The sequence below is a fragment of the Nomascus leucogenys genome, chromosome 18 (assembly GCF_006542625.1).
Source record: "Nomascus leucogenys isolate Asia chromosome 18, Asia_NLE_v1, whole genome shotgun sequence".
Classification (NCBI taxonomy): domain Eukaryota; kingdom Metazoa; phylum Chordata; class Mammalia; order Primates; family Hylobatidae; genus Nomascus; species Nomascus leucogenys.
The window spans coordinates 38,634,781-38,660,320 of NC_044398.1; the positions used below are offsets into that span (position 1 = coordinate 38,634,781).

The 25,540-nt window shown below is 40.2% G+C and overlaps 1 protein-coding gene across 3 annotated transcripts in view; it reads right to left on the bottom strand.

Moving 5' to 3' along the window:
• ERCC6 (ERCC excision repair 6, chromatin remodeling factor) overlaps window positions 1-25,540 on the bottom strand; it is a 92,303-nt gene that overhangs the window by 27,361 nt on the left and 39,402 nt on the right. For all 3 annotated transcript variants that reach the window (XM_030798203.1, XM_004091120.3, XM_030798204.1), the window contains 5 exons: window positions 18,450-18,585; window positions 8,675-8,845; window positions 8,021-8,197; window positions 4,000-4,116; window positions 1,557-1,652 (listed from right to left, as the gene is read on the bottom strand). In XM_030798203.1, coding sequence (XP_030654063.1) covers window positions 1,557-1,652; window positions 4,000-4,116; window positions 8,021-8,197; window positions 8,675-8,845; window positions 18,450-18,585 — 697 coding nt within the window. The remainder of the gene's footprint in view (window positions 1-1,556; window positions 1,653-3,999; window positions 4,117-8,020; window positions 8,198-8,674; window positions 8,846-18,449; window positions 18,586-25,540) is intronic.

The window sequence follows — 25,540 nt, forward strand, 5'->3', positions numbered from 1 at the left end:
CCTAAGTACCTCACTAAAAGTTCTGCAGTTTAATATGAGTCAGAGGTTGAGGATCCATTTACCTTTAGATTATTATTATATCAGAAAAAAAAACTGCATGAAAAATGCACGAATGGGAATGCACGAATGGGAAAGATATGGTCCATGCAGAAGGGCACAGAAGACAAGGGGTGAGTGCCCCAACCCATCCCCACAAAATGACATTAACAAAACTTCAATAATGGGGCTCTTCCAGCCTTGAGAGGATGACTCAAATCAAACTCACTGGTATAAAAGCTTGAGCAGAAGAGAAATCACCATTAAGCCAATAATCAAAGGGTAGGGTAGCTATCACTAGTAAACAACAGTAAACAGATTAACAATAAATGATCTGAATAAGTCAGGAACATTGGTAAACCTCCCCAGAGTCATCCGTGACTCATTTTTCTTCCTTTCAATCCGCACTGTCCAATGCAGTAGTCACTAGTCACACGTGGCTACTGAGCACATGAAGTATGGCTAGTCCAAATTGTGATGTGCTGCATATGTAAAATACACACCCAATTTTGAAGACAGAACAAAAAAGGAGTAAAATATCTGTTTAATCATTTTTAATTTTTGATTACATATTAAAATGTATTTTAGATATATTAGGTCAAATAAAATATATGATCAAAATTAATTTCACCTGTTTCTCTTTTTCCTTTTTAATGTGACTACTAGAAAATTTACAATTCCAAGTGTAGCTTGCATTCCCTTTCCTGGATAGTGTGATCTAGACCCCCTAACTTGGAGAGACCTGAAGAAGTTAAGGGGAGATTCATGGAGATGAATAGATGTGAATGACTGAAGAACCTCCTGTAGCTACCAATAAGAAATGAAATAAGAAATTGTGAGAGATGGTTAAAAGAACTGAAATGACCTAATCACACTCACATTATTTATACAATGGAGTCTTTTGGAGAAGACACTAGCTAGGAACTTCTGAATTCTGGACACTAGTAGAAAGAGAGCTTTCTCAGTATTGAAAGGAACAGAATCACCATAAACAAATTACTGTCCTACCCTGGGGACAATGAGAATTAGAGCCAGGGACATTTGAACCAGATTTATGTCTGGTTCCTAACATGGCAATGGTTCATAAACATTTATTGGGGAGTGGGGCTCCTTTAGGAAGCTGATGAAAGTTATGAATCCTCATGATCCTCTCCACAAGATATATAATTCTGGTCATAATATCTGGGAAAATGCAGCTATGTACCTGACACCCACCCACCTACCAGGTAAGACCCTCGGAAGTAACAGTAACTGCACAGCTCGCAGCTGCATTTGCGTCTGGGTTCAGATCCACAGCGCACAGCTCTGCAACTTTCCACCTTCCACCAGTTACCTAACTCCTCTGCACCTTACGGCTCCAGGCCATAGGCTGACTGCACATTTACCATGCGGGACTGCATGCAAGTGAAGTGAGATGACAGTATGTGAAAAGCCTGGCACACTGTAGATTCTAGTTTCTTTTCCTCCCTCACTTCTCTTGGTCCACAATTCATTTCTCCAGTTTCTATTTTTTAGCTGACCTGCATCTCTCCATTGAGAATCCTGTAAACTTCTTTGGAATCAATGAAATTTTGGTAGACTTTATGCTGCTCATCTGTAAGACGACAAAATAAGACCTATGGAGGGGAAAAACAAGGAAACTATAATTTCAAAAAAAAATTACAGAAATAATTAGAATATCAACAAAACTTCCCGTTCAAAAGAGCACAATGCATGCAATTTTAATGATATCCCTATTATTAATATTAAAACAACAAAGGGTGACAATACTTCTCACCATATCCTGCTCACCAGCCCCTCCATCTCTGTCACTTGTCTACCTCCAGGGCCCATCCCACAGTCCCCAAAGACTGGCTTCCTGCTCACGAGCAAGTTCAGGGCCCAGGTGCACAGACCATCCTTCATGTTAGCCTCCAAGTGCTCAAACCAACTCACCTCCCATGACCCATGCCATGCTCTATTCGGCAGACCTGACCAGAGACCACAACCTCACCTGGAGCTCTCCCTCTCCTGGGGCTCTAAGTGCAGGCCCATGAGTTACCAGACTTGCCTTGGACGGCAACCCTTACCCTCCCAGCCCACTGCACCAACCACTCCATGCCATCATGCTCTGTGACCCTTCACCTCTCAACCCTCCCTCCTTTGCGAAGTCCACCACCACCAGTTACATTCCCACGGATGCTCATTTAGCCACCACCCCTCTGCCACCTACCTGGACCCCTTTTTTTTTTTTTTTTTTGAGACGGAGTCTCGCTCTGTTGCCCAGGCTAGAGTGCAGTGGCACAATCTCGGCTCACTGCAAGCTCCGCCTCCCGGGTTCACGCCATTCTCCTGCCTCAGACTCTCCGAGTAGCTGGGACTACAGGCGCCCGCCACCACGCCTGGCTAATTTTTTTTTTTGTATTTTTAGTAAACACGGGGTTTCACCGTGGTCTCGATCTCCTGACCTCGTGATCCGCCCGCCTCGGCCTCCCAAAGTACTGGGATTACAAGCGTGAGCCACCGCACCCGGCTCCTGGACCCCTTTCAACCCCCTGCATCTTCCCTGTAAACTTCCAAAGGTAGGTCAACTCAACCATCAGTCTTCTGCAGGCCTATGGTCAGTGCCGGTGCTGCTGGAGAAAAGCTCCTACATGGCTGCGTCCTGCCATGGCCTGTCCTGCTCCATGGGGTCCTCTACGCATGCCCGCCCAGCATCTTCCACAAGCCCAGAGCAACTGTGCCCATGCTCCTCACCACCCAAGCCACCTGCACCTCTGTCTCAACCTCTACTTAAAAACAATCAGACAAATAAAAACAAAATGAAAACCAAACCTGAACCTACCAGGATCAGGCATGATTCCCTGGTTTTCACTCCCTAACATGTCTCTACTTCTGCATCCACCTCATTTTCCTTTATTTCCAGAGGAAGACATTCCTGTACAGGATGGAGGGCAACCCTTCAACCTCTGCACTGTATCTGAAGACCCACTCATTCTCCTCAGTACAGTGCCTCACCTGTTAGCCTCCAAGTGGAAGATGGGGGCATCCCTGAGAAAATAAGGTACAATCCCCACCTCCACTTCCTCACCTCCAGTCACTCCTGAAGCCTGTACCCAGAGCAAGCCTCATGGGCACCTCTGTTGATGCCACTGAGGCATCACTCATGACTTCCTAGTGGCCAAACACACTGGGTCCTTTCCAGGTCACCCTATTCACCTTCCGACGCCCAGGCCTTCACTTCTGTTCATGCACCTGTCTGTGCCAGCCTCCCCAGTCTTTCCAGCTAGCTCCTCCTCTTTTACCCTCCTCCTTGCTCCCAGCCCTGACCACACTGGCCTCCCTGCTGTCTATGGAGGCCCCAAAGCACTGCCACAGCCCACCATCTGCAATGCTCTGCCTTCAAAACCTATATGACTTGCTCCTTCGCCTTCTTTAGGCCTCTGCTCAGGTGTCAGTTCATCAAAGGTCTTCTCTGACCAACCCTTATAAACGGCCCACTTCCCCAAATCCTTGCCCTCAGCATTCCCAGCTTATCCTTCAACCCTGCTTCATTTGTCTCCACACTTAATGCTGCCACCTGACATCTTCTATACCTTTTTGTGACACTCTCCCTCAAGAATAAATGTGAGTTCCCATGAGAACAAAACTTGCTTTGTTCACTGCTGTATCTCAGAGCCTAGGATCATGACAGGCCTATGGTTGGCACCTAATACAATTTGTAGCATGAATGAATTAGGGGCTTAAGGAGAATGGAGATGTTTAAAAGAGTAGCTATAGGAACCCATGTGTCAATAAGAGGGAGGTCAAAGCCTGTGGACTTGAGAAGAATCCACTGAGGGCAGACGCCACAGCAGGCCTAGCCTGCCCACAGTTCCAGGATCATACCTCACCAGACTCTCTCACCCGCAGAGGAGAATCAGACTGAAAGGAAAGACACACTTGTGCTTTAGGAATGCTTTGTTAACTCCTGGATTTACAGACCTGTTCATTTTTATCTGGCAAAGAAAGGCTCATCTTGACATCTGACTTCATTCTCCGCAGTAGGTATGGATTTATGGTATCTCGTAAGACACATGCACACTTGTAAGCAGTTTTGACCTTTAATAAGAACAGAGAAGGGAACATTACTATATATGTTTAAGGAACGCATTTGTTCTTACCTCTCAATTGCTTCCATTGCTTAAAAAAAAAAAAAAAGAATAACCAACAGCAGTACAAAGTCAGTGGGAAATGATTGTAAAATGGTTTGAAAAAGCTAGCATAAGTTCCATATACTCCAAGGGGTGGTAGCTTTCATAATATTATCAGTTAAAAAAATTATCTCATTAACCAAAATGTACAACAAAAGAAAAACTGATAATTTTGTGCCTTATTTCTCTTGTACACGTTCCTTTAATTATTACTACACAGTTAAACCCTAAAGTAGAGACTTACTGGGTTCTTGACCACCAGCCCTAGGGGAAAAAATGCTTTTGTACAAATCTCTGTTTATGATCTTGTATTCTCCAAAAGCTACAAAGGAACTCTGCAAAGCTGAAGATCAAAAGCTAACTCTGGGGAAAAGCTGCAGTGATGGAGCAGCCAGCCAATAAGCAGAGATTACTGCCCACTGGAGACTTACAAAAGTAAGTTCAACAAGAGCCCTCTGATCCCAGAAACGAAAGGTCACTCTGCCCTAAAATGCAGCATATGGTTCTGTAATGGAGCACAGCCACATGAGATGAGTACTAAATATACACACACAAAAAAAGTCCCACAGCCCAGAAAACCACTCCCTCTGCAATTCACTTACAGGCAAAGTAGTCAATAAATTATTGCTACTTCAAAAAAAAATCTAAATAGGCTTAACAACTTAGTAAATTACTATTTCATGGAAAAAATTCCAACCAAAGTTTAAATTTAAGAAAGTCAGCTGTAAAATGAATGATAATAAAAAAGAGCTTGACCACACACACAGAGAAAAAAAGTTAAAAAATTAACTTGTTAAAAAATATTCTTAAGGAATGCTAAAAATACCTCACTCATGCACATATATGTATGTGTGTGTATCTGTTGTGTGAATGCATGTGCATAAATATTAAAATAGGCTTTACTTGGAATCATACATAAAAAAGAAGCTCAACTAATCAATGACTTAGTTATATATAACTCCTTAAATATATCATTTAGACTGATGAAAATCACCTTGAAGATGATGATGAGGTACATATTATGATTTCTGACACAGAGATGATGAAATTTCAGAATTTAAAAACATAGTCCCACCGAGGAAGCACGAATGTACAGTCTGTAAATAAAACTGCCCCCGACCCCACATCCTCCCTCCACCCACACCCCGTTCCACAGAAGAGCAAGCATGCTGGTTGGAGCTGCTGGTCAACTAAACCAGGGCTAGGCTGGGGAACGGCCGGGCTGTGGCTCCTGCTCTCTCCTGCATGCCACCCCATGGAGATGATCTTCTGTTTCACTCCCAACTGGCTCCCAGTCTGTTTCTCTATTCATAAAAACACAAGGTAGGGATCCAGCTAGATTTCTCTACCAATGCTCACATCCCAATGCTGTGGAAAACAGACAACTTGCTGAGCATGCCCATGCTCCTTCCCATTCTGACAAGGCAGAGCTCTGCCTCTTCCTGAGCACAGTGACCTTAGGCAAGTCACCAGAATGCTGAGAATCAAAAACCTTGCGTGTGGAATAAAGAGGGTCAACTAGGCATCCCTGCAGGCTCTTCTCAGTTCTCACATGCCCTGCCCCAGCTGAGCACACCAACCCCAGCAGCAGTCTATATTTGGGCTGGTGACACGCTCCCCCTCATCTTCCTCAGCTTTCAGGCCCCAGGTGAGTCATCTCTTCTCCAGGAAGCCTCTCTGAGCCCCATAAGCTCTGACAGTGGGCATTTCCCCTGCTCACAGTCCTCACTGCCCTGTACTGGGACCAGGTTTATTTGCCATTTTCCCCTGTGCCCACCCCTACTGGACTGGAAATACCTTCATGGGAAGGTTCTGGTTTCCAGCCCCTGCCATCATTTTAGCACCAGCATGACAGAATAAATACCGGCACACAGACTATCTTCTTAGAATTCAATAATGCAAGGCAACATGATCTCAAACAAAAAGGAGCAAATACAACCAATACTCTGCTTCCAAAGATCTCACCCGCTAGGAACGGGAGAAAGATAAGTACACAAATTCCTGAAACAAGAACTTCAAGGAAAAAAACAGATCATAATGACATGTTCTCAAATCATCTTTCTATAAATGACTTATTAATGCCAAGGGAGAAGTGGTAACCTCACAGAGTTTAGATCTGGCCAATACCACCTTAAAGTAATCAGAGTTAACGTCACCCATAGTGGAACAAACAGACAGCATGTTCCTCCAGATACCATGCACTGAGGAAGACACATCACTTCTGTGATATTCCTGGTCAAAATGTATAACCTGAATCCAATCATGAAGAAATGTAAGGCAAACCCAAACTGAGGTACATTCTACAAACTAACAGGCCTATAGTCTTTAAAAAATGTCAAGGTAATGAAGGGCAAAAGAAACAGTCCCAGATTAAAGGAGACTAGAGACATGGAAACTACTGGAACAGCTGACAAAACATGAGTGATTATAGACTAGATAACAGACTCCTATCAATGTTAAACTTCCTTCTGATTTTGTTGCTTACACTGGCTATGTAAGAGGCGATCCTTGTTCTTGGAAATACACACTGAAGGATTTGGAGAAAGGGGCATCAGATCTGCAACCTGCCCTCAGATGGTTAGAAAACAGTAACCTCAGCTGTCAATCTACATGGAAAGAGGTGCGGGAGAGGGAGAGGAGGAATGGTAAAGCCAATGTGGCAAAATGTTTGCAAAATGCTAACAATCAGTGAATCTGGGTGAAGTGTTAAGAGGGTTTTCTTGTTTGTTCTTTTAAAATTCTTGCAACTTTTTGTTAAGTTTGAAATTATTTCAAAATAATTTTTTTTTTAAAAAAAGAACGGTATAACAGAAATTCAGAGAGAGAGACTCCTTACAAAAGTTAACTGAAAATCATTCAATCTCAAAATGTAAAAGATATTAAAATTGTTTTTGACAATCTTTTAATCTTAACCTTTAACAAACCTTGTTTGTTCTGCCTAAAAATGCCACTTGAGTCTCCTGCCCCACCATCTTTCTCAGACCACCACCCAAGATCAGGTCCAGGTCCTCATGGCCCTCACCCCAGTGGTTGCTGCAGGTCACTCAGTGCCAGCCTCCCTCTTGTGACTACCCTGTAGCCTGAGGAACCCCTGAGAACCAGCATCCTCCAGAGTCCTGTTCGGACACTTTCAGTAACCCAGCCCTCCCCGAGTGCCACTGCTTCCCTTTCAAGGCCCCACAGTTCTAGCATCCAGAGCTTTTTAGCTATGCCCTCACAAGCATCTCCAATCCAGTCAAGTGGGTCTCTTCACTGCACCCTGCCACATATGGTGGCTGCATCCACACTATTGCCCTAATCAAGAATGCCCTCACTCTCCACGGCCTACATTCCGAGAATCAGGTTAACGGGCATGTCTCATTAAATCATCCCTGAATAGTCCGATCCTCCTAATGTCCCCTTTTCTAAGTTTCTCCACTTCTTTATAAGATGCACTACCCCAATCTGCAGAAGTAAATTACATGCTGTTCCAAACTGATTTGTCCTTGTTTCATAATTTCCAACTGCTCTTCTGACCACATGTGACATCTTTTTAAACATCCCAGGAACAATGCCAAAACTGTTTAATTTCCATTAAACAATGAGATATTTTATTCTAGGGCTTTCCTCTCTGAATATTTTTCATGATGTTTTAAGTGAAAAAATATGATCAAGCAAAGATAATTTTGTGATTTTTTTTTTTTAACCAGATACCAATTTATAAGCCTGGCCATCTTTCTTACATTCTGAATGACTTGGCTACAAATTATAGTATTTAATAGGAGCATTTTAAATATTAAAATGCCAAAAGTATTATCGTCCTAATATATTACCTGTACTGGGGAAGCATTTGAATATCCCCCCATGGTGATGGGGACGGAGAACTGCTCCATAAACACAGGCAACGTGCCTAACTTTCCTGGGAAGATGAAGTCAAAGAGCGACCACAGCTCTCGGAGGTTATTTTGCATCGGTGAGCCAGACAGAATGATCCGATGAGGGGTGCGAAACTATTTGAGGAAAGGAAGCAACTTTTTATTAAATTTACCTTTTAGCAATCGCCATTCCTACCCCAAAACGCTCATCTGCAAATTATTTACACATTTATTCATCATTCTTGCATCATTTTGGTACTCTCCAAAACATACACATTTTATGCAATTACAAATCCTTAATTACATTTACATGAAAAAATGAGAAAGAATTTTTTCTTATTGTTGAAGCTGAATACTATAGAGTTGGGTTTGGTTACATTCTAACAACTGGCCCCTACAAGAGACATTAAATAACATGAACAATCAGAATTAAAGACATGATTAAGGGCAAAAATAAAGAGTTTTCTGCATTGAGAAAAATGCACATTTTAAATTCCTTGTGCAGTTGGCACAAGGAAAGATTCAATAAATGTGTTACTAAAAGCAGATAGTTTATTCTGAATTAAATATTCTTCTCCACCTGGAAATCACCCTTGTTAAAAGAGGTCATACCTGTTTGCAAGCAAGGGTGACAGCAGCATTTGGATTTCGAATTTTGTGTCCTTCGTCCAAGATCACATAGTGCCAGTCATACCTGCTAATGTCATCCTGCATCAGTCGAATGTAGGAGTAAGATGTGATCAAAATTCCATGACAATGAGCAACATCTCGAATTAGTTTCTCCTGAGACCATAATAAAATGGTAAAGTCAGTTTTAAATAAGAAGTGACACCCTTTCAATCATGACACAATCTAAAGTGTTTTATAAAAATGCACAAATACAAATATAACATGCACAATCACAGACATTATCAGCACTGGAAGTGTACTTGTTAACCTGGCAAGTAGTAAACGCTGACTAATATAGCCATTATTGGGGGAAGGAGACTCTCAAAAAGATGACAAAGTTATAATACATATATATATAAATATATACATATATTAAATTTTTATTTTTATTTTTTCAAAACATCCTTTGTGTCCATTCTTGTTAAAACAACAATGTGGATGGAAAATATATTAATTAAAACAAAAGCAAGAAAACAAGAGAAAATCCAAACAGACAAGGCAGACAAATCTAGGATCTCTAACAACGTATAACAAGAATTCCAGGACAGAGTGAAAAGATATAAAAGCAATGATTTTAAAATGATAGAAAAAAAGCTGGGTACAGTGGCTCACACCTGTAATCCCAGCACTTTGGGAGGCTGAGGTGGGGGAATTGCTTGAGCCCAGGAGTTCGAGACCAGCCTAGGCAACATGGTGAAAGCCTATCTCTACAAAAAAATTTAAAAAGTTAGCTGGATGTGGTGCCAAGCACCTGTAGTCCCATCTACTCAGGAGGCTGAGGTGGGAGGATCCCTTGAGCCCAGGAGGTCAAGGCTGCAGTGAGCAGTGATGGCACCACTGCACTCCAGCCTGGGTGACAGTCAGACTCTGTCCCAAAAACAAAAGAAAATGATAGAAAACAATCTCCATAAATGGAGCCGAGATTTGAATCTACAGAACAAAACACCTCCCAGAGTGTCAGGCAGAGACACTAAGAAAAAGACGTATCTGTAGACATATCTTAGTAGATGTCTGAATTCCAAAAATAAATAAAAACAGCCAGGCAAAGTGGCTTATGCCTGTAATCTCAGCACTTTGGGAGGCTGAGGGAGGAGGATCGCTTGAGGCCAGGAGTTCAAGACTAGCCTGAACAACAAAGCAAGACCCCATCTCTAAAAAAAATTAAAAAATTGGCAGTGCATGGTGGTGCACAGCTGCAGTGCCAGCTACTCAGCAGGCTCAGGCAAGAAGATCCCTTGAGCTCAGGAGTTAGAGTCTACAGTGAGCTATGATCTTACCACTGCATTCCAGGCTAGACAACGGCACAAGATCCTGACTCAAAAGAGAAAAATATTTTTAAAAATAAGGAGAAAATGTCATAGATTCTAGTCCGAATAAAACAGAAAAGGAAAATATTCCCTTCAGAGGAAAAAGACTGCCTGCATCAGACATCTTTTCTGCAACACTAAAAATGTCCGAAGGCAAAGAGGAAAATTTTTACATAATTCTAAGAAGGAAAAGTGGTGACCATGGATTCTACATCAATCCAAACTGGCAGTCATGCTTGACGAAGAAAATAAACAAATTCCAGCTTCAGATAGGCAAGGACTTGGAAGATCAGTCACCAAGAGACTGGCTAGCTACAACGCACTGTACCCAGACAGTGGAGTGGCGCAGTCGTGGACAAAGAGAAAGGCATGCACAGATGCCATGCCCTGAAGAAGGAAAGACAGCAATGCTCCTGCACCACATTCTCACCACAGACCATGCTCACAGCAGCTCCCCAAGGAAGGACAGAGGGGCCATCACTAACCCCATTTTACAGATGAGGGAACTGGGGCTTGGAGATGGTAACTAATGTACCAGGTCATGCAGCTGCTAAGTGGTGGAGTCAGAATTCAAATGGAGAAAGGCAGCCAAATCCAAAGCTAGTACTATTGATATTAGGCTACACTACCTCCTACTAAAATATAAAAGAAAAAGTTTAAAAAGAAGATTATATGTGATATACATACCATTTAAAATAAATCATTAAAGCATAACAACAAAGCCTAAATATTGAACACTTAAATATGAATGAAACTGTTAAGAAGGGATCTAAAATATTAAAAGGTATGTATTTTTAAATGTTACTGTAATTCCTGTTTAGTTTCATAAAAGCTGGAGTGAGATTAAGGGAAAATAAAAGTGGACTAAAAATTCCCCCCTGTCCAATGGTAGAAAGGGACACAGGCAATAGATAATGTTTAATTCTTAACCATGTGAGAAAAATATGATAAAATACATTTGCCAAAACTTTATGCTGATTACTGAGTATAACAGTTGCTACTTCCACATAAATACTAGAAAATAAATAGAATGTAGAAATATCAAACCATTACAGGGGAAAATAATAGAAAATAGCAAAAATCAGGACAATAGAAAACAGAAAACAAAATACCAGGTTTCAAACTAAACCTAGTAACCCACCACAAGACAGTGAGTTATTAACAGGGAGACATTCCACTGGGTAAGGCAAAAACGTAGCCTTCTGTTTAAAAGAGACCCAAACCTGACTGGCACTGAAAGTTGTAATATGGGAATTATCAAAGATATATCAAAGAAATGCAAACCAAAAAAGGGCAGGATTAGCAATATAAATATGAAACAAAAAGGAGTGAACAGAAAGAGGGATATTTTATATTTTAATGGGGATGCCACAATAAGAAAAAAGAACCATGAACCTTTACCTACCAAAACACCAGCAATAAACACAAAAGCAGGGCCCTTAGAGCTGTCAAAATGACACACCCACAGCCTACCCAGAGAGCTGACCACAGCCTCTCTGAGAGAAAGTCAGATCAAAGAAAATAAAACATTTACAAAGAGGATGCAAAGGATTTGAGTATCACCATTAGAGCTCCTTTTAACAGTGATCAGCAGCACTTTAGACTATACAAAGAATATTCATTCTTTACAAACACTCTATTAAGAAAAGCTGAAATCAAAAAGAGCAGTCAACTTAGCCTCCCAAAAAAGGAAAATGAGAGAATTAGTAAGATAAAAATTAGTGGGTATTAAAAAAACTGGTAGAATTGATAAAGCAAAATAATAATAACTCTTTGGAAAGACTAAACCAAACAAACCTCTGAAAAGTGAGCCAAAGAACAGACTGAGATGTACAGCATCAGAAATGTCAAAGGAACACAATTACAGATGTAGAGAATACAAAAGTGTTAACCAATATACATGCCACAAAATCTGAACATTTTGACAGATATGATAGCTAAAAAGTTCGTTGCAAAAATGGACCCAAGAAAAATCAGACCAATGGAACAAACCAATACTGAACAATGTGAAAAAGATGTTATACTCTTCTCACCAAAAGTCTACCAGACCCAAAGGGGTTTTATGAGTAAAGTAGGAATAGATCCTATTACTGAAATTGTTCCAAAATACAGAAAACAAATGGATTCCAATCATTGTTACAAGGCTAGCAAACCCTGTTTTCAAAACTGACACAGCACACTTACGAGTATGCATACACGCCTCTAAACTAGAGATCCACTACTTTACAGATAAAACCTAGTAATATATTAACCTAATAAAGGCTTATCACAGGAATACAAGAATAGCTATCAGGAAGCCTAATATAATTCATGTAATCACAATCATCTAATACAAATTTTATAAAATTCAACATCTTCAAAAAATGGTAATTTTATATCTTCTGAAAGAACTAGGATTAAAATGTGTTTTAATTCAACAGAGTATAAAAGGGTACAAGAAAGGCTAAGAAAATCTGAAGGAACAAAATAAAGAGACATTGTCTTCTCATATGTTGTAATTCATGTAACATTCAAAGAGTTAATACAATTGCTGCAGAGAATAACCACAATGCCTGGACCTATTAATAATTTGACAGGTGTGTGCCATACTTTTATTACTATTATGACTACTCATCTTCCATCTTCCCATTCACAAAATTCGACACCTGCACAATACCATATTGAAGGCCACACCTGAAAGAACCATTTCCTGACTTTTGACCTCACAAGAATACAGCAATAAACACCTTGGGGTGCACAACGGCCTTAAAAACACACGTACGGGTTCCCTCAGGACTCCCTCGCCACCAGCCCCACTCAGCTGCTGGTGCCAGTGAAGAAAGTAGTCTGCCCAGAGAAAAACCATCCACCTCCAGCACCTCACCTGGTCAGACCTGTGACCCTTAGAAGCCAAAGCCAAAATGAATTCTGGACATCACCTAGTGTAGCTGGAACTTTCCCAGTTACCAAATGAGGCATCAAGCTTCCCAAATGTATACCACTGGAATGATGTTTAGCTTCTTATGCTTGCTTAAGGATTGAAATTTATTTGGAAAATTCTAAATATTATTATAGGTATAGAAATGTTAGCTATAGAAATACAAAACTTCAACTGTGTTCAGGAAGATGTATTAATGATTAACAAGAATTAAAAAGATGCTTATGTAAAAAGAACAAGAAATTGTTCAAAATGTCCCAATTGAAAATATAATCTCCACTTAGCCACTGGGCAAAACCCCATCTAAGACTATTTGTTATCACCTGATTCAATCGCAGAATTCTATAGCTGCCTAGACTGGAGTTTCGATAATGGTGAATTGTTGAATATTATGGACGTCTCTATCCAAACACTTAAGACAAATCATCTCGGGCGGTTTCAAATTAAAAGCTTGTAAAATATGTAACCTCTCCTAGTTTTTGCAATTAATAGGGTACATCTGCAATTAGCCTGACTTACTGAATGCAGTGCTGTTGTCATTAAAAGATGTCTGTGAAAGTGCTGCTGTTATTATGGAGGCTCAAGAGACCAATCCCTCCTAGAGGGCAAACAGTGGACTGGTGGAAAACAACAGCCATAAATCACACTGTCAGGCGGCGGGGAGAGGAGTGAAGCACAGGCACATGAAGGCCATTCACAGGAAACACAGTACAGCCGCTTCCTAGGCAGGATTTACTGCACCTGTAATTAATTAAAATTTCCTTCAAGCTAAATCTTTAATAAACAAGGATTTGTGCTGACAATAATAAAAAAAAGGGCTCCAGCAACACAATTTTACAACATACCTCGCAGAACAAGCCCAGCATCTATCATGTCTTCTATAAGATGTATACGCTGACTCTAAAGTTAATAGGAATGATATCACTTTGCATTCTATTATAATTTGTGTACTTAGAATGTGTCTGCAATATTTCAGATGCTTGAGGAATAATGTGGCCTCTTTCTTTTTTTTTTTCTTTTAAAGTTTTTTACTCCCTTCTAGCTTTTTTAAAAGCCACGTCTTTTTGCTCTAATGTTTCAGAAAACAGGCCCTTTTAAAGAACATGTTGATGGGAGTTTCATCAGATGGCCAAGTGTTTGTGTTATTTGCTTTTTTTTTTTTTTTTTTTTTTTTTTTGAGACAGAGTCTCGCTCTGTCACCCAGGCTGGAGTGCAGAGGCACGATCTCAGCTCACTGCAAGCTCCGCCTCCCGGGTTCACGCCATTCTCCTGCCTCAGCCTCCCGAGTAGCTGGGACTACAGGCACCTGCCACCACGCCTGGCTAATTTTTTTGTATTTTTAGTAGAGACGGGGTTTCACCGTGTGGCCAGGATGGTCTCGATCTTCTGACCTCATGATCCGTCCGCCTCAGCCTCCCAAAGTGCTGGGATTACAGGTGTGAGCCACCGCACCAGGCCATTATTTGCTTTTTTAACCACACCCTGCACTTCACTGTTTCCATTTGGGGCCAAATGTATCTGAACATGAGAATAAAAGGTCTAGATGATGTTGAATGACCATGAACATTTTTGATAAAGTAGATGTGTACCTTCTCTCTAGACTACATATTGAGTCAATCAGCAATGCCTCATTCAGCATCTTTTCTTTTCCCAACTACTGAGGTGAATAGGCCTAAATATTCTTTGTTTCTAACAACAGCAAGAATTACCTGAGTAAATGTTACCTCTTAGGGACCACACTAAGCTCTTCATACATACATATTAACCCAAAAAGTCCTCACAAGTTTACCAAAACTTACCCATTTTATAGGTGATCAAATCAGGCTCAGAAAGGCAAGTGATTCGCCCAAGCTTGCAAAGTTATAAAACAGCAGATCCAAGATTCGAACCCTGGTCTTGTAAGCACAAAACCAACACACTTAAAACTGCATGCTCTTGTTGCTTTTCCCACTCTTATGCATCTACATGTCATGAATTGATCAAAACGAAACAAAACTCTTTAAATTACCTAAGATGTTACAGAACTACCAGAGCCTACATAGAAAAAAAAGGTAGGAGACAGACAACTGTTTCAGAACATAAGCAATTTATCATTAGGTATCTTCCAATAAATTGAAAAAAGGATCCTTAATCATTAAATAAACTTTACAAGACAGTGCTAAAGGTGTCACCACCTACTGTGAGTTATGGGATAGGTATCATAAGACTGCCTTCTTTCATTATCTCTTCATTTACTATATTTTCTTTCCCCAAGAAAACAGTTGGCTTTTTAAGGTTAGTTAAAAACATCCTTTTTTTTTTGAGCCCTAGCAACATCAAACACCTGAAATGCAGTGTTTACGGTTGTTTTAACAAATAAATATTAATCAACTCACATGAAAGTTGCTCTATATTAGAAAAAAGGATCACAAAATATAATCAGAAAAAGGAAATCTTGAACTTTTATTAAATGAGATTTCAAGTGACCATTAAAAAAGATTCAGAAGCCTAAAAATTTCTTTATCAGATTTCATCATTTGGTTGAAACTATCAGTTGTATATTTTTTTGCATGGCTGCTGGGTGTACATTTGACAATTCTAAATTATGCTGCCAATCAGAGACTATTAACAAATATAACATAGGATCAAAGGGTAAGAGAGGTGGGAAGCTAAAGGGCAACTTGAGGAAGAAGAATGATAGATGTGCTCAACTAAGAAATTGACCATCTGATATTTTTCCAAATGAAAAATTTTCAAATTTTTTTTTTTTTTTTGAGACAGAGTCTCGCTCTGTCGCCCAGGCTAGAGTGCAATGGCGCAGTCTAGGCTCACTGCAACCTCTGCCTCCCAGGTTCAAGAGATTCTCCTGCCTCAGCCTCCCGAGTAGCTGGGACTATAGGCGTGTGCCACCACGCCCAGCTAATTTTTGTATTTTTAGTACAGACAAGGTTTCACCACGCTGGCCAGGCTGGTCTCAAACCCCTGACCTCGTGATCCACCCACCTCGGCCTCCCAAAGTGCTGGGATTACAGGGGTGAGCCACCACGCCCGGCCAATTTTCAAAATTTATGTCATACCAGCTATAACAAAGCATTTGGAAAATAAAGATAATCTACTTGAATGATGAGCAAAACAATTCTGGCATTATTATTCTTTTAAATATTTCTAAAGAGAAATTCTCTTCTCTTCCCTGTTCCTAATACATCCAGTATTGAATGTCCCAATGTCAGAGTACTATTATTAAATTTAGACAGGACAGCTGGTGGGCACAGAAAGCTCATCCACTGTAAAAAGAAGTCACAGCTGATAAGGAAGTCAGGCATTAGATGCTGAGTTAGAGGACAAATCACCATAAACAGAATTTTTGAAATATGAATAAGAAACACAGACTCTATTGTAATTTAACACACGTGTAAGCCAGCAGGTATGCATGTGTGGTGACAAAGATCTGCACATACAGAGAAGATCGAAGGTGCAGAGGAAGCAAATACCCCTTCAGTAGTTGAATCCAGAAACCAAAGGTATGATCTTAGAAATGTCAATAGTAAGGCCTATGGAAAGGAACTATTAATACATTTCCGATGTGTCATCACCACAAATAATAAGCCAATATTAACATTAACAAAAAGTAATAAATATAGGGCTTCTAAGTTAAGAATGTAGTTTGATACATATAAAAGTACATATTTTTGATCTTTTGCCTAACAGTTTACATCTTTAGTGATCTAAGATACTTTATAATGGAAAAGGAACAGTAGGAAGAGTTAAGAGTTTGAGTAAAAACACAAGGAAACTGTAATGCTGTTTTTCCTCAAAAGTTAATTAAGAATCTTCAAGTTAGAGTCCTTGGTAAACTGTAAAACACTGAAAAAATTATTAACAACCATATGTATGCATGTGTCTGTGAAGGTAAAACAACCTCAGAAGGTAAAACCACTGCAACCAAAAGTGAAATATCTCTTCTTAAAAGTTTGCCCTCCAAAGTTAAGGAGGCAAATTTCACCAAGTTTACTATCAATTCTATTTCCATAATGAGTCCATGTATGTGGTTTACATGAAGGCAGTTTGTCAACCAATGGTGACAAAGGAACTGGAGGCAAGCCATGATCCAGGTGAAGGTGTCCAATACACACACTTTACTACCCCAAAAGAAAATGAAAGGAATCACATTTTTTTAAATTGCCTTTATAAGACAAACATCAGCTAATGAGTCCTGCTACAGGATTTTACAGCACAAAACATTAAGAGATGTTAACAGATAACAGAAATGAAAAAGGAACCACAAATGTTTTAAAAGGGTAGTGACAGGATAGTTTAAGGTTTGACAAACAATTTAAAGTTTGACTAGACAACAATCTAAACTGTTATTATCTTCATACTGCTAAAAATCACTTTTTATAACTCACAGCATTTACCCTAATTTATTAATTATCTTATCCAGTTTATTTTCCATTTATCACTTAAAATTCTGGGCACAGTCAGTTGGTTTTAACAATAACAGTGTAAGCAAAATTCCATCTCGCCTTATTTGTGCTACCAAACCATAGATTTTTCTGAGTCACTTCTATCAAAAGTTTGCTTTTCCATGAACACAAACACAACAGGAATCCTGGAGTTTCATGGTCCCCATGCATCTGACTCCATGAGGCAAACACTCCATAGCCCTTGTAGCCGGCACTGCTTTCCTGGGCCCCGAGAACTCACTCAAGAGCTCAGAAGACTCAGGAAAGAAAGAACTAGCTCCTAAGAGACTGCTGCTTCTCCCCAATATTGTAACCTGCAAATTCACACTGAAACTGCGTGATTATTATTTATTCAGCAAATGCTTATGGGTCACCTGGGATACAAAAATGAATCAGACACAGTCCCTACTCAACAGAGCTCACAGTCTGGATGGTTAGACAGATGAGAAGAAAAAAGGAAGAATACAACGTATCTATGCTACCCACAGGAGCACAGATAAAGCTCCTTTTTGATGCTGTGATATTACCAAACTCTAAGTGAAGAAATACAACTGTCAATACATGACGATCAAGGATTCAGGGAACAAAACACAACTAAAAAGCAACAATACTTGTGAAATTCTCAAAATGGAAGGTTAAATGCATACTAACAAATGCATTTACCAATTAAGAGTTGTTATTTTACTTCTGTATCCGCCTTCCTAAAACTGTTTAAAGCCGCTAATGCCCAAAGTCTCTCCTTACTGGACGCAGCCACCTGACTTATGACTCCAACCCACACTGCCAGGCTTGTGCCCTGAGATGATTCATATTTCACTGGACAACAGACATTGTCACAACACCACCACAGACTGTTAAAACAATAAGACCTATATTTATAACTGTTCTGAAAACACAGAGCTCTAAAGTAAGTCAATAATAATAAAATAACTTTAAATGCAGGAAAAAAGACAGGAACATACATTTGAGAAACACATGGATCAGAGAAAAACCAAATATGTAAGATTAAGGGCATTAAAACAAAACAAAAAGGTATTGAAATATTATGTTACCTTTTTGTGGGTATAGGAACCGGTTTCATGTAGAATTGCCACTCTGAACGGAGGCCACCACGTGTGAAATTCCTTCACCCACTGATGCATCACTGTTGTTGGACAGACAATTACAGTTGGACCCAACCCCTCAAACCTGCATCCAAACGTCCAAGAAGAAAACAACCATGAAAAAGCATATACAGTCATCAACTGCTCAAAAGATCCCCCAAAACAACAAACAAAAACTTAGTTCAAAAAAAAATGCTAACTATGGAAATTTATTGATATTTTCTTTAAGAAAAAGTTACTGAGGTTAAAATCCAGTAAGTAAAATCTCCATAATCCCATTCATCAATTAGTGGATACAGGTGTTAAGAGAAAACACTAAATAATATATTAAGAGATATAACATCTATAGTAACATAAAAGATAACCAAACAAATATTATTTAACAAAAATACTCTTCCCTTCTACTACAGATTAGCGAAGTTTTTATACAGTGTATCTTAACCTAAGTGAACATAATAGGATCTTAAATTTGTCTGAAGCTTTATAGTCTACCAAGAGTTTTCAAGCCACAGAATTTCAATCTCACTGCCCTAGGAAGCAAGCAGGCCAGAAATGCTCCACTGATGGGGGCTCAGAAGGCTGGCATGGCCCAGGTGACACGGCTACCAGGGGACAGGGGGCTGCCTAGCAGCCAGTCTTCACTTACGGCAGCCTGTCCTCACTACACCACCCTGCCTGCTCCTCCACACCACGAAAGCACCATGGAGAAGCATCCCAGCGAGTGTTCTCTCCTGGGAAGCCCACACTGACAGTGTACGAGCTGGCACTGCTGTGTGGGCAGGTAGTTGGGCAGCAAAATTAAGAACCTTAACAACACTCATGCATTGACCCAGCAATCCCAATACAAACATTTACACACTGGGATACACACTGGAGCATTCTTTATACTGCAGAAAAAGTGGGTGCTACCTATGCCCATGGAGAAGAGGAACGCTGAATGAACTATCCCACTTCTTTAACAAAGCATGGGCCAGTGGTTAGGGGCACTGTCTGGATCTGAATCCAGCTCTGCACACATTGTACGATCTCGGGCACACTAACCTCTGGGAACCTCAGTTTTTCGTTTTTAAATGGGAATAATAACAGTATTGATCTTATAGGGTTATTATGAAGATTAAATCAGTTAACATCTGTGAAGTGCTTAGAACAGGACCATATAGAAAATACTATAAGATTCTGTTAAATAAGATGGAATATTATATAACTATTAAAATCATTTTGAAGAAGTTAATAAACTAGAAAAATGTTCATCATAATTTTTTAAAATTATTTATGGGATCACCCCGATTTCCTTAGACATAGGTATAGGTAGAGAAACTGGTTGTGGCCATTGTCTCAACATCCATTCCCCTCTCTCTTTTTCCTGAAGAATCAGATCTCTGCAGGTGCCCCTCCTTCTTCCTTCCTGCAGACACACAGTTTATGGGACTCTGACCACTGCCTGGCTCAGGAGCAGGAATCCTGGCTCATCTATAACCTGTCAGTGCATGGTACTCCCCTGAAACTCTCACTAGTCCATGAAGCTGGCCTGGCAAGACTGACCAACTTTGTAAGGAAGAATTACATTCTGGGTTGGGAGAGACTTTTCTCTCCTCGTCTTTCTGGCTACATGTACAGACCAATGGTCTCTGGGTTACAGTGATAAGGAGATCTAATCATTACAAGGAGACCTGGCCTTAGGCAAAAATTAAAGTATCTGGGTCCCTGAAGACATCATTGAGCTGCTGATCATGCTGTGTCCACAGCCTCCCCCTCTGTAGGTTTCTAGGGGTACCATACATTTGTGAATGTTTAACCCAATTTGAGGCCAGGTTTCACTTAGGTGCAGTCAAATATCCTGATACATCCTACACTGTATTCCCTGTCTGCATCTGCACTCCTCCTGCCTTTCTGGGACAATGGGACAAGTGTCCCTTTTCTTGTTTGAGACCAATCCCTTTAGCTAAGCTCTTCAGCTTGTATCTCCACAAGCGACACTCCCATTACTGTAGCCAATTTACCTTCAGTCTTGCTGGGGCTTGGGTGCCAGTCAGTGCATAAGATGAAAATTAAGCAGAAGTCAAAACTAACCGCGGCAACCTCTTCAACAACACTCAGCTCATGCTACAAGAGGCAACTAAAAACTGGGATTGACTGAGGGCATCACAGGGCCACACGCCTGCCTCTCACACACCTGGAGCAGAGTCACTGCACTCTGCACACTGTCATTCCTCCCCTCCACTCCCTTTTCCTGCCCCACAAAGATGTTGACTGTGTGAAGCAAAATGCACATACATTACTCCACTGTATACACTACCCCTTCTATCTCACTAATTCCCACAATTTCAATTCTAGATGCTGGTAATGCCAAATCTAAGTCTCCAGCCCAGATCACTCTTCTGAACTCCAAACCACCACACACTAGATATCTCACTGCCGATATCCCCAAAGCACCAAACACCATCCTCCCCTACCTGGCTATCCCCTGTCCCCGTGCTTCCAAACCAATGGAAAGAATTGTCTCCCACTGTCCAGGTGCCCAAATCAGAAACCTAGGCCTCATCCTTGAGCAGACCTGCTTGCTCTCCACCATGAGCAACCTACACTGAGTTTACATCATTTTTACCTCCTGAATCCTTTCAGTCACCATGTCTCTCCGTCTACACTGTTGCTATGCCAGCTCCAGCCACTCTCCTCTCTCATCTGGGTTACTTCATCTCCGAGGATGATTATTTCGAACAGTAAAATTTGAATTCCTCATCCCCTCACTTCAAAGCCTCTAATGGCTGCCCACTGCTCTTGGGACAGAGATTAAACACCTGGACGTGGCCTACAAGGCCACGAAGACTGACCTCTGCTCATCTCTCCTGCCTTACCTCTCACTGCCATTATCCTACCACTTGCTCCTGTGGCCAGCAGCCCACCAGCCTGAACCGTCTTCCCTTCCTCCAATCGACCTTCACCTTGTCCTGGTTACCCTCTTACCCCTCCAGCTACCTTCTACTCAACATTCAGATCTCTAGCTTCCTCGACAAAGCCTTCCCTGTCCCTTTCTCTGTAAACAAGTTAAGGACTCTTCCTTAGTGCACTCCACGTTAACCCTGACGTAACACAAATCACCTTTACTGTAATTGTATGAGATCCTCCCTAAACTCTGTGACAGCAGAGATAATCTCTTCTTCAAATGATCTCAATGCCTACCTAATAGCAAGCAATTAATGAATGCTGGCTTTATGAAATTAAAACATTTTTTAAGATTGGAAGAAAATATATCAACATGCTAAAAGATATCATTTCAGAGTTGGGGTATTATAAGTGATTTTTGTTTTCTTACTAGAGCTCAGAAATAAATTATTCCTGAATTTAAAACAATTTTTGGCCGGGTACAGTGGCTCACACCTGTAATCCCAACACTTTGGGAGGCCAAGGCGGGTGGATCACCTGAAGTCAGGAGTTTGAGACTGGCCAACATGGTGAAACCCTGTCTCTACCTAAACTATAAAAATTAGCCGAGTATGGTGGTGACTGTCTGTAATCCCAGCTACTTGGGAGGCTGGGGCAGGAGAATCACTTGAACCCGGGAGGCGGAGGTTGCAGTGAGTTGAGATTGCGCCACTGCACTCCAGCCTGGGCAACAAGAGCGAGACTCTGTCTCAGAACAAACAAACAAACAAACAAAATACAATCTTTACAAATAACTAAAGAGTAAATCGTACAGTGCTTGAAATATTAAAAATCATCTACTACACAACTGAAAAATAATTTGTAGTTCTATAGAAAAACAATGAAATTTTGGTCAAGCCCTAACTTAAATGAGGCCTACCCTTATACTCCAACATGACAAAATACCTATGTCCACTTTGAAACCCTCCCTGCCTCCAGCTACAGTCACTGTCCCTGCCCTTCAACTGGGTGGAAAGGGCCAGACCACAAGAAGCCAGAGGCTACAAGAGACTCTGACACTCTTCCTACAGAGTTTCTAAGCCATGTTCCTCACCAAGGCAGGGCCTGTCCAGGCACCCCTCGAGCTCCCTGAGGAGAGTAGGACTCTGCCTGGCCCCTTCCATGGCAGCAAGCCTTTCTAAAAGGATTAAATGCACCAGCTTCTTTCTATCCTCCAAGGGGAATAAAAGAGTTATCATCAATATGCACTTAGCAGGGATTAGGAAACCACCAATCAAAAGCTGTCTAAAATATTTTTACAACAAACTCACATTCAAATAAGCATAAACACATGCATATGTTTTTTCAGGTTATATAGTATTTTTTTCTCTTTTATAATGTGCCTTCTGCAAACTGCTACATTGATGACTCACATTTTGTTATTTAAGGCTAGTATATTCTTCTGGCTGAACATCTATCTGGCATTATCATGATGCCCTTTAATTTCTGCCATTTGCCCCTTTAGTAGAAAAATTTGGAGATTTTCATGCTGAGTTGAGATCTAGGAGCAGACCTAGACTGTTGCTGGACCGCAGCAGGACAATCAACTCCATTAACAGTCACATCGTCAACTGAACCACCCTTTCCTAACTCTTAATGCCAGTGAGATGAACATGAGTAATGGATAAGTGTACTACAGTGATTAGCATCAATTACCAAACAGACTACAATTCCTTTAATCTTTGATTACCATTGATTACCTAATAAATTTAGGGAAAGCCAATAGCTCCATGGTCAAATATATCAACCTGCAGGATGGAAATCTGCTAGTCATACCCAGAACTTACCAGGAACTACAAAGTAAAATATTTATCCTTGAAAGTTTATCAAATTTAATAACATTAGGAATTAACAAAATGATATCCAAGACTTTAAAAAATTAACTGAGTTTGAAAAGTCAATTTATTTCCTTTTCATTATAAGATTGAGGGGCCCTATCATTATAATATGAATGGCAAAGTGAAAAGAAGGTGGCGTACCCATTATGAACGGGGAACAAAGCAACCAGTACAGATGTTTATCAACCATAAGCAATATGCTTCTCTGTCCTCTAGAAACACACATACAACACACATTTTTTTTAAATAACAAATCAAACTTCTTTTACCATGAAGTTTCTTGGTATCACAGAGACACTGTTTCCATTTCAATGTTCATGGTCCTTAAAATTACAACACCAAAACCATCTCATATTAGGGCCCCTCTACAGTTTGTAAGAGTTCACAGGAAATATACATAGCCAATGAGGCAATAACAGCTCACACAGAACTTCATTTGACCTTAAGAGCTATTTTTCTGTAAGACATAAATATAGAGAACTCCCAATTTCATCTGGTTCCAGAGAAGGATGTGTTATAAAGTTGTTAGGAAGATGTGGTCCAGTCCGCCCTGGTACATATGAGCAGAGGGGACCACACTCCTCTGTAAACTTGCACTCATGAGGAGCCCAGGTGTTTGTGGTGCAGCACCACGTTCTCGCAAGCCACTTCCACCAATACCATCTTAATAAAGACAATCTGGGATGTAGTCCAATATGCCACATTATTTCATTAGAGAGAAGAGGATATGAGCATTGATAGTTAATTGATTACAGCTGCTGTTCATTATTAGCCTTGACTTCATTCTTAGTAGGATTGTCACCACCCGAGAGCATGTTTTAATTTTTAGATCAAAACCACAGTGCAGGGATGACTTTACGTTTCCTGGGACCTGAGCATTAGACTCCACATAAGTGTGATGATAATAGGAAGGGAAGCAAAGAAAAGAAATGAGAAATAAGAAAATCCCAGAAACCATTTAAGGAAAGAAAGAGTCCTAGAAACCATTTGGAGGAGTTCGGGGTAGTCTAGTTACCAAAAACACCCAACAGAGTTGCAGAAAACAAGCCAATCAAAGAGCTTATTTGAAACAGAAAAAGCATTTTATTGGAAACAGAAAAACCATATTAAAAAAACAGTCATAGATAAGACAACACTAAATGCCCACTTGGAACTTCAACTTTTCCTTTGGTCTGGAATGTTTTCACATGCTTCCAAGCAAAATGTAATAGAATTCTCATATTTGAAAAAAAAACCCTGCTTCAATATAACTTCCTTGTAACAACAACAACAACAGGTTTAGCATTTAAAAATCTCCAAGTGTTTTCTTCCCCTTCCTACATCTATATAAATCCAACTGGCATTCTAAAATATTCTAAAACTCCAAACACTCCTCACAGAAGTACTGATCTGCTAACTTAACGAAAGAGTAAGAAATAAAACACTAAACTCTGGAGACTAAAGAAACATGATCTTGACTCAGTTTATGGTTCATATTTGGCTCTCTACTGAGCATTTCACTGCTGATGAGCTGGAGAGTAGGAAGAACTTTCGGCAGTTGCTGACTTCAGGCACACTGACACTACTGTAAAGGTTATCTCCAAATCATATGTAGGGAGTGTCTGAGGTTTCCTGGGCACACCCCACTAGCAACTACCTTGCTCTTACTCTTTACATAAGCCTACTGAAACACAAGGAGCTTGGACTTATCTGGGTTCAATATGATGAAATATCCTACATAATTTACCTACCAATATTTTTACCAATACCGATTTCTATAAAATGTTTTTCTACTAATGTTTTCTACAAAAAAGGGGCACTAAGTTTAAATATGGAAGTGCTCATAGTACTTTCTTTCAAAATAAAGTATTTCAGTCCTACCATATCAAATAGATTAAATGCTTATTCTTCTGGAATACAAAAGCCTTAATTATTTAAATTTCTAAAGAGAATAAAGATTAACATCTAAACATAGTTTTCTACCATTTTAGGTAGTCGCTTAGGTTTTGGCCTTAGAATTTATTACATAAAGTTCATAGATTGGGAAGGGCAGAAAGCACAGGGATCAGGCAAGCAACTTCATTCAAAAACAAAAGAGAGAGCAAGCTATCTAGAAATGCTATCATGCACACTCATTATAAAGGAAATTAGGGAGAATGGCTTCTTCAAAGCTCCAACTCTCCCCATGAATAGACTTTGTACTTACTGTAATGCTCACCTGGTCTCCTGCCAGAACAAATATTTTAATGTAAAATTTAATAAATGGAACTAAAGGTATTATGTCTAATTTAAAATTCCATA